General features: G+C 47.7%; 1 protein-coding gene across 1 annotated transcript in view; it reads right to left on the minus strand.

Moving 5' to 3' along the window:
• LOC309854632 (uncharacterized protein) overlaps window positions 1-6,334 on the minus strand; it is a gene marked incomplete at its 5' end in the record, with an annotated part of 49,644 nt that extends 43,310 nt beyond the window's left edge. Inside the window, 4 exons of the mRNA XM_082713987.1 lie at window positions 1,405-1,487; window positions 2,062-2,215; window positions 5,187-5,251; window positions 6,250-6,334. Coding sequence (XP_082570113.1) covers window positions 1,405-1,487; window positions 2,062-2,215; window positions 5,187-5,251; window positions 6,250-6,334 — 387 coding nt within the window. The remainder of the gene's footprint in view (window positions 1-1,404; window positions 1,488-2,061; window positions 2,216-5,186; window positions 5,252-6,249) is intronic.
• Window positions 6,335-10,015: the final 3,681 nt, after the last annotated feature.

The raw sequence follows: 10,015 nt of genomic DNA on the forward strand, positions 1-10,015 counted from the left end.
TCCACGATACTCTTTCACATGGTTCAGAATTTTCAGAAATTCAGGGAAACAACGCTCTTCACAGACTATGAGTGAAGGGATTCATGGCAAAAACGACATTCTGAGACAAATAACGGCGTGATCCACACTGTGTGAGTGAACACATGCTGCAGTCGGTGTGGACGGCGTGGTGTCTTCACACTCACTCTCAAGCTGCTGGCCTGCCGGGAACGGCCTCACCCTCCCTGAGAGAAGCCCAGCCTCTCCCTGAGCACCTCGGGCCTTCTGGGCATCCACGACCTCCTGTTTCTGTGTGACTCAGGGCTCCCTCCCTTTTTTCTGGATACATCTCTAGTTCTTCCCTTATACAGAACACACGGTCTATGTCCTGTCATCAGTGTGTCCCTCCCTTCTCTCAGACACACACCCTCAATTCCTCACATTAAGGCCTCATCCCTCCCAGAGCACAGAGCATCATCTCCGTACCATATGTGTGTGACACCTGCTGAGCCCAGCGTTCGGAGAAGGGCAGCTCTCTGCCACAAGGAACCTACAACCCTCTCAGTATGACTGGAAGACAAGGCCCATCAATTCTAAATACAGAACAACCAGAAGAAAGTTACCATGTCTAGCAGCCTTCACTCTGCCATACCACGAGAGGCCTGTGGGCAGCACCGCTGGTCCTTGTGAGGACGCTCCAGCATCTGTATCTGACCCACACCATGGAAAAGACAGAAGCTTCTCCACCTGGAAGTGACTGAGCAACATTCCAACAAACCCTCTACACCTGCATCCGGCATCTGCCACTTTTTCTTTCATTCTCACCTCCCAGACCAGACAAGACCGTTACCCACAAGTTTCTAAACTGCAGAGGACAAGGGCAGACCCCTACGCTAATGAAGAATGAAGGGACCTCAGGCCTGTGTCAGGCGTTTATACAACTAAGGAAATGACAGCTTAAACCCTACACGCCACAGATGAAGTGAGAGGTGTTTCATCCCTCCCAGAACAACGTATGCGGGTGCTGGATGTGCACGACGGTAAGAGACAGATGTCTGCCATTGTGCAACGGAGACACTTCCTTCCCAGCAATGGCACCTGCCCACTGCTCAGTGTGTGCAAATAGCCAGGAACATGCACGTGTGTCCTGAAGAACTTCAGAATCATACAGGGTCCCCAGCCTGGTTTCCCCTTGAATGTCAAGCCCTGAACACAAACTCTGCCTTTGCTCCACTGACACAACCAGAAGGTGATCTGGAAATAGACACCTGTAAGCTCTGCATGAAGACTTGCCACTTTGAACAGGAAACGACACCACACACAGACCCCAGGATATACCCAACACACACAGGCCAAGACACTGTGCTGCCCAGAGAGGAACAGGATTCCAGAAATGGGTACAACTGAAAACACCCCAGCATTTACTTGGTTCTTCTCTGGGACCTTCTCGGGCATGGTGCTGCTATTGTCCCCTTGAACTCCACAGGCTTCTGATTTGGACCGAAGGCCTAGAAGGGACAGAGGTGGTTTCAGACTGGCGACGACCACACAGGATTCAAGCCAACCCTCTACCCCTGCCCCAGCCTATTCCCCTCTCTCCTTCTGGAGGGTCCACTGTGATTCTCACAGGACTCCCCTGACCCTTGTGGACGAAGACGGGAACTGTCCATCACCCTCGCAGATACGACCACTCTGCCTGGGACATATGTTTCCAGAACTAATCTATAATGCTGGACAACTGGGGTCTCCACATGTGAGACTGATGTGAAGGTTGTGATTTGTCCAGCCCAGAGCCCAAAACGTCATGTCTGTGTGGTGCACCTGAGCAATGCTTCTATGTCTGTCCTCTGTGGAATGTCACTTTCTGCTCCATAGTAGAAGCCTGATGCCCAGTTCTGTATGGTGAACCAGACAGTCCATGAGATGGACGTCAGACAAAGTGGAGCAATGTTACCATGTCCTCACTTGGGCATATTGCTGCATTGCAAAGCCTTGTGGTACCACCTCTCCATACTCTCCACTGACAGAAGTGGTTCAACTATGAATAAGCTCTATGACCCATGTCAATTCAGATCATCTCACCATGTGGTGGGGGAACGAGGTGTGCCCGAGGCCCCCATGTCCACCACTGTGGAGGTGGATGAGGAGGAGGGAAGTCTGGTACATTCCACCCCATGTGGTAGGGCATATGGAGGAGCCCTGGGCAATGAGGGAACTCTCTCACACCTCTAGCGACCTGCAGAACAGACAAGAAAATATTTTAGCAAAACAGACAAAAGTTGCAACACCAAGAAAAGAAACCAAAACAAAGAGCTCTCAGCATCCGGCTCCTTCTCCAATACCACCTTCCAGGAGAGCTGCATCATGCTAGAAAATTTACATGCCCCTCCCAGCTGGGGCCAGTCCAATGAGGGTGGAGAGGGCAATGGCTGTTACAGGAATAGCCTGTCACAACACATCACTGCCCATGTCGGCCCACATTCTCCAGCAAGAAGTCGTGTCTTAAAGATGAAAAAGGATCATTGCAGACTAAAGCAGCACATTCCAGACACGGAGGCATCGACATCCTGGACAACACTTCCTCTATCCTCCTCAGCCACCAGAGAAGATTTTGCTTTGGTCATAATAGAGAGAATGTGACGAAACTGAATGCCCTTTCTCCACAAAGTTTCTGAGCCACTTGAGGGGAATTGTTGGCCTGTAAGTCCCTGACTCTCCCCACGCTGCCTCGCTCCTGACAAAGGGGTCCTCTACTCTCTACAGTTTCTGTCCATGGCTACAAAGACACTTGAGGAATTAGGGCCTTGTGGTCTGACAGGGGCACTGGAAAAGTGTCTTCCGAGGGACATGATACCAAAAACCTTTATTTACACTCATCAGCTGTGCTTGTCTTTTTTTTTTTTTTTTAAAGATTTTATTTATTTGACAGACAGAGATCAGAAGCAGGCAGAGAGGCAGAGAGAGAGAGAGAGAGAGAGAGAGAGAGAGAGGAAGGGAAGCAGGCTGAGCAGAGAGTCTGATGTGGGGCTTGATCCCAGGACCTAGGATCATGACCTGAGCCTAAGGCAGAGGCTTTAATGCACTGAGCCACACAGGCGCCCCCTGTGTTTGTCTGAAAACATAGTCATTTGGAAATTTCAACCTACTGAGTTCCAGAGTAATTTTGTACAATGGGAAATGAAGATGGGAAGGCCATATGAGAGAATTCACAAAAGGGTATATGCTTCCCAGTGGAAAACTCCACACGTGTAATGAGAAAAGAAATCAACTCTCACAGTAACTTAGGACCCAGTGACCTGCTCCTGGAAACCCAGCTGAAGGGCTGGGAGGCAGTGATCATGCATGTAATCACTGATGTCCCCCTTAAGAACATGTGACCCAGTGTGAGATTACAACAGTGCACATAAGAGCTTTGACACTTCAAAATACTTGTAGACAGGGTCTTAATTGGGCTGGTTCTGCAAGGCACGTTTTCCATCAGAAGTAAAATGGAGATGACTTGTGAAACATGCCCTGAGAACATTGCAGACTGCAAAGGAGACAGTATAAAATGCAGAGAGAGTTTTCTCCAGTTTCTGTTTGTGAGCATTCCCAGACCCATCTATCCCCAGCATGAGCTCACCAGTGCTCCTGAACGTAACCTAAAGGGAGTCGGGCTGGCCAGAGGACTTCACTGTGGAGGGAGGGGACCTCCTCCCCCAGTTACTTCCCCGGAGTGCACTGTGGGCAGGCAGGGGTACACATCCGCACACACATCTTCCCCACCACCATGTTCCAATACTATAGCATCTGTGCCAGAACGGCTATCCGCCCCCTGTGTCTCACCTAGCACCTGGGGTGAAGAGATGCCATGGGGAAAACTACTGTCACCACATGTTAATATAGGTCTGCACACCTCGACAGAGACAAGAGTGTGACACCAAGGATAATAAGCTAAGGAAAAAAACTCCACTCAGGACAGGCCAGTATCGACAGCTGGGACCACACCTCCCCCATCACAGCAAACAGAGCAGCTCCTTCTATACATTGAGAACAAACACAATGAGAGGCCATGGGAAGCCAGGTGTCCATGCATGGAAGTGCAGGTGCTTGTGGGTCAACCGGAAGCCCACCAGCATCCCCCCTGACCAGCTCTGCTTTCCTCCCTGACAATGGGATCTTCTACACTCCACAAGGGCTGTCCATGGCCACAGACAGCGCTGAGGAGATAGGAGTGTCCGGAGTCCTGCAGAGGACCTGGAAGAGTGCTTTCTGAGAGAAACAGGACCCCTTAGAGTGAGCAAGACCAGCTCTGTGGATCCCTGACATTCGGACAGTCCTTAGCTCAGGCACAGAGCAAATGCCTAGTCCTGGGTGCTGAGAACCACTGATGGGCCGATTCGATACCCCCAAATGGGAACCAGTGTGTCTGGAGAGCACAGGCAATACTCCCAGGATGGGTCGGGAGAGACACTATGAGCTGGCACAGCCATCAGACCCCATCAGAACCTGCTCACGGAAGCATAAGTAAAACACGTGTGAGGTGTGGGCCTTGCAGAGAGTCACTGGGATTCCCTCCTCAGGGCTGCTGCTCCAGGGGGTATTTTCTATGACACACCTGGCACCTGCCAGAGTTCATCATCATCTCACCCAGGGGCCAACTGGAGGGAATCTAGCTGTCGTCTTCACCCACTCAGATGGGACGCACGGGAGGTCACAGCTCACCTTCTCCACAAACACTCAAGCTGCCCAAAGCATGTGGGGCAAGTGTGACGTGGTCCTGGCTTTTCCCATTTTCCATCTGAGGACCTCTGCAGACACCCTCCCAGGTTAGTCTCCTGACCCAAATACTAAAAATGCTCCAGCTCCCGCAGGAAAGCAAACCGCAAGGAGTCAGCCAGACTAGCTGACTTCACTGTGGGGTGAGATGTCACCCTCCTCGAGTTATGTACACACACACATACACGCACGTACACACACACACACACACACACACACGCATGAGGTGAGCGTCCTACCATCCCGTGTCGCAAAGCATCTACAGCTTTTGGAGGAAGCACAAATTTGAAGATCTCTAAGGGAGCAGGTGGAGGCTCCTGGGTGAAAAGCGTGCACTCTGAAAGGGATGATCACAGGACACACACCAAGGCCACAGGATAGGACAGGGACCTGTCCACACTGCAATCCATTTCAGAAACAGACACAACTAAAAATGCCCAAGCACTTACCGTATGCATCTCTGGGTCCCTTTGAGGGTTAGTGCTGCTGTTCATCCTGGGAACCACTCTAGATGCTAGATCAGACAAAGGTCAGATGTTTATTGTGGTTTCATGCCCTCCATGCCTTCCTCTCCCATCTTGCACTCTTTCCCACACTTGGGTCCCTTATCAGAGGGTTACTTGGGTCCCTTATCAGAGGGTTTCACCCGTGACTCAAGTGAGTCCTTTGCAACGAGAGACACCAGTCACCTCTTGCGTGAGACACTCCAGGGCCCTGGTTCCAGTGTTTCTGTAAGCAATCCATCACGTGTAAACAGGTCGGGGTACAACTGGCTATCAACACTAAAATTGGGGTACTCAACACACATCAGAAAAAAATCACTTTATCTTCATAGATTAAACACCTAAGTGAGAATAGCCTTGTGTGGGGACATCCACAAACCCTCAACATGAACAGCCCATGTTCTCTTCTCAGGCCACAGGTGGATGGTTCATTTGTCCATCCTGCAGTTGGGACCTAGAATGAGTGACTGGCCAACAAATAAACATTTCAGGGAAGAAACAGACTTTGACATTTGTATAGTCATGAACAAAGAAATCATAGACAGATTGAGCAATAAAGCTATGGCATTGCACCGATAACATGAGAGGAGTAAAATATATTTCATTGCTCAATATGGTCCTATAGATGACAAATAAAACAAAAATATAGAAACCTCCATAATGAGTAAATAAATGCCCTTTTTCACCAATAGTCTTTTTTTTTTTTTTGTCAAGGTGACCACTGAGTCAAGGTGGGAAGGGCGCTCGTCTCGCACCTTCTCAGGCTCAGCTCTTCCGAAGGGGGTAGCAAGGGTAAGGTGTGGAGCGGTGTGAGCTCCACCTGTCACGGGGGCAAGTGTCCTGCTGCCTGGGGGCATATAAGAAAAGCACCCTCCTGTCACCCCTTCAGACCACCTGCAGGCTTGTGATTCTCTCCAGGACACACAGCAATCACCCACAGGAACAGGAAGGACACCGTGTGGTTTCACAGCAGAAATCAGGCTGCTGCATTTCCCATTGTGCTCCCTACCTTGCCACACAGGCTTCTGCAACTCAGGCTTTCCCAGCTTCAGTTCCCGCCTCACGGACCCCACAGGCAGCATCTCCCTTTGCATCATGCGCAGTCTTGAACACAGAAAAAGAATGGACATCTCTAAGAATTACAACACCACGTCCTCTCCTAGGCAGTAAACAGCATAGCCCTCACCTCTCCAAACACCTGCAAAAACGCATGTCAAACTCCCACACCTGTATTTCCAGTAGGTGTTCTCCCTGCTCTGCTGCATCATCCTTGTTTCCCAATACCGAGCCTTCATCTGCGGCAGAAAAACACACCCACCTTCAGTTGTGCCCGACTGTGCCGCAAACGAAGATGAGGAAAAGAAAAACACTTACCCAGTTAGCCAGAGCATTCCTCTCTTGAACTGCGATCTGAAAAAGCCAACACACCAGAAACCCATGTTCAGGGCTCTAAGGGCCACGACCATCACCTGCAGGGGGCGCCAAGGGGTCAGTGTGTTGGACACAACTTCGGTTACCTTGTGGTTGAAGCTGAGGTTAGACTCCTGCAGCTCTTCTCGCATTTCTTCCACTTCTCGTCTGTGAGGGGGGACAATTGTTTTCACCAGACAAAACCCAACACTGGGTGTGATTTTCAATCATCTGCCAATGTGGCCATCCTCCTCTTATCTGTCCCCTCATACAATTGATCCTGACACAGGAAACACTTTCACCTGAGTATAATTGGACTGTGGGATCAAAGCTGTTCTTACAGCCTTTCCTTCATCATTTTTCTTTGCCTGCAGGATCAAAACCGACAAAACTTCCTTACCCGTTTTCAATCCTTCCCTCAGTTATCAGATGACAAATGTCTTTTGCCATGAAGCTCTGTTCTCCTTTAACTTCTATCCTCGCTATGGTTCCCAGGTTTGCAGAGACCAGCACCATCAGATGCCACTACCGGGCTTATGGGAAAGACTCATCCTAGGACAAACTGTTTTCCTCCAAACACCACCTCAAGGACGCTGGTATGGAGCTAGTTTCCACAGTCCTGCCAACACTGGGGATCCAGATATGTTTAGTAACGTAATTGTTTTGTGCCTTATCTTTCTGTGTCAGTTAATTTGCTCTGGATACATCCTCTGAATTTTAGTGTATATTACTTAATTGAGTCCTCAAAATATACAGAGATTAACAATCCAGAGGGAGGGAGGAGTCAAGATGGTGGAGAAATAGCAGGCTGAGATGACATCAGGTAGCAGGAGATGAGCTAGATAGCTTATCAAACCATTCCAAACACCTACAGATCCAACAGGAGATCGAAGAGAATAAGAGCATCAATTTGAGAAACAGAATATCGACTACTTTCTGAAAGGTCGGACCCACGGAGAAGTGAATCCAAAGCGATGGGAAGATAGACCCCGTGGGGAGGGTCCAGCTCCTGACAAGCAACAGAGCACAAATCCAGGACTTTTAAAAGCGATGTGCACTGAGGGACGTCGCTCCAGAGGCTAAACCGGGCTGAAGCCCGTGCAGGGACGGCGTGGCCCCAGGTCCTGCAGGGTCACAGAAGGCCCGGGGGTGTCTGAGTGTCATAGAACATGCAAGTATTAGAGCGGGGAAGCCGGCAACAGAAAGAGAGCCAAGGAGTGACCTCTCAACTCAGCGTTACCTTGAACCGTAATCCATGGCACAGGATCTGGGGAAATCCCCCCAAAAGAGCTCAGCGATCTAAGGGTTTCGGAGACTCCAGGTGGAGCTGTGTGCCAGAGACAGAGACACTTGGTCACAGCCTGGGTGAGGTCTGAGCGCAGCCGGAGGCCAAGGAGAGGGAAATGATGAGTGCTTTTCCCTGAGGGCGCACTGAGGAGTGGGTCCCTGAGCTTTCGGCTCCTCCAGGACAGAGATTGGGAGGCCGCCACTTTCATTACTGATCTCTGGAACTCTACGGAAAGTGTTCAGGAAACAAAATCTCCTGAAAGCGACCCCAGCGGATTACTTAGCCTGGCCTCTGGAAAGGGTGGTGCAATTCTGCCTGGGGCAAAGAGACCTGCGAATCACTACAACAGTCCCCTCCCTGAGAAGATCAACAAGAAGTCCAGCCAAGACCAAGTTCACTTACCAAGGAGAACAGCGGAATACCAGAGGAGGCTAAAGCAAACCATGAATTCACGGCTTTCTCCTCATGATACTTTAGTCTTGCAAAGTTAATTTTTTTAACTTTACTTTTTTATCTTCAGCTAATTTTTTTTTAAACTTTTACCCTTTCTTCTTTTAACGTTTTTTTTTAAACTAGTTTATCTTAACAATACTTTTCATTAAAATAATCTTTTTCAAACCTTCATTATTATTGTCACGTTATCCTTCATTGTATCTAACTTCAGTTTCTGTATACACATAGGGTTTTTTCTTCTAAAAAATTTGGGGTACAACTTCTTCTAATAGATGAAACTACACCCTAAATCTACCACCGGGCTTGTTGTACTCTCCAGCCTGAGCAATTCTTCTCCACTTTCTTTTTCTTTATTCTCCCAACCAACTTACATATCAACTCTTTCTTTAGAAATTAAAAAAAAATTCTTTTCATCTTAATAGTCATATTCCGTCCTTCATTGTGCTTACTCTTATATATGTTTTCCATCCTTTAAAATTTTGGGAGGTAATTTCTTGTAAGAGACAAAAATACACCCCAAATTAAGTGAATGACCCTGTTCTAGTCACCAGACTAATATGTATATATATTTTTCTTTTTTATATTATTTCATTATTTGTATTCTTTTTTAAATTTTTTCCCTGAACCTCCTTTTTCCCCCTTTATCTCCCACCATGATTTGGGTTCTCTTCTGATTTGGCTAAAGCACACTTTCCTGGGGTCTTTGCCACCCTTTTAGTATTTTATTTGCTCCTTCAAATATTCTTATCTGGACAAAGTGACAAGGCGGAAAAACTCACCACAAATAAAGAACAAGAGACAGTATCGAAGGCTAGGGACCTAATCAATACGGACATTGGTAATATGTCAGATCTAGAGTTCAAAATGACGATTCTCAAGGTTCTAGCCATGCTCTAAAAAGGCATGGGAGATATTAAAGAAACCCTACCTGGAGATATAAAAGCCCTTTCTGGATAAATAAAAGAACCACAGTTTAACCATGTTGAAATCCAAAAAGCTATTAAAGAGGTGCAATCAAAGATGGAGGCTCTTACTGCTAGGATAAATGAGGCAGAAGAAAGAATTAGTGATATAGAAGACCAAATAACAGAGAATAAAGAAGCTGAGCAAAAGAGAGACAAACAACTACAGGACCACTTGGGGAGAATTCCAGAGATAAGTGATACCATAAGACAAAACAACATTAGAATAACTGGGATTCCAGAAGGAGAAGAAGAGAGAGCAGAGCAGAAGGTATATTGGAGAGAATTATTGGAGAGAATTTCCCTAATATGGCAAAGGGAGCAAGCATCAAAATCCAGGAGGTGTAGAGAACCCCCCTCGAAATCAATAAGAATAGGTCCACAACCCGCCATCTAATAGTAAAATTTACAAGTCTTAGCAACAAAGAGAAAATTCTGACAGCACCCCGGGACAAGAAGTCTGTAACATACAATGGTAAAAATATTAGATTGGCAGCAGAATTATCCAAAGAGACCTGGCAGGCCAGCAAGGACTGGCAAGATATATTCAGAGCAATAAATGAGAAAAATATGCAGCCAAGAATACTATATCCAGCTAGACTATCATTGAAAATAGAAGGAGAGGTAAAAACCTTCCAGGACAAACAAAATCTGAAAGAATT

This window comes from Mustela nivalis, assembly GCF_964662115.1.
Source record: "Mustela nivalis genome assembly, chromosome: 19".
Classification (NCBI taxonomy): Eukaryota; Metazoa; Chordata; class Mammalia; order Carnivora; family Mustelidae; genus Mustela; species Mustela nivalis.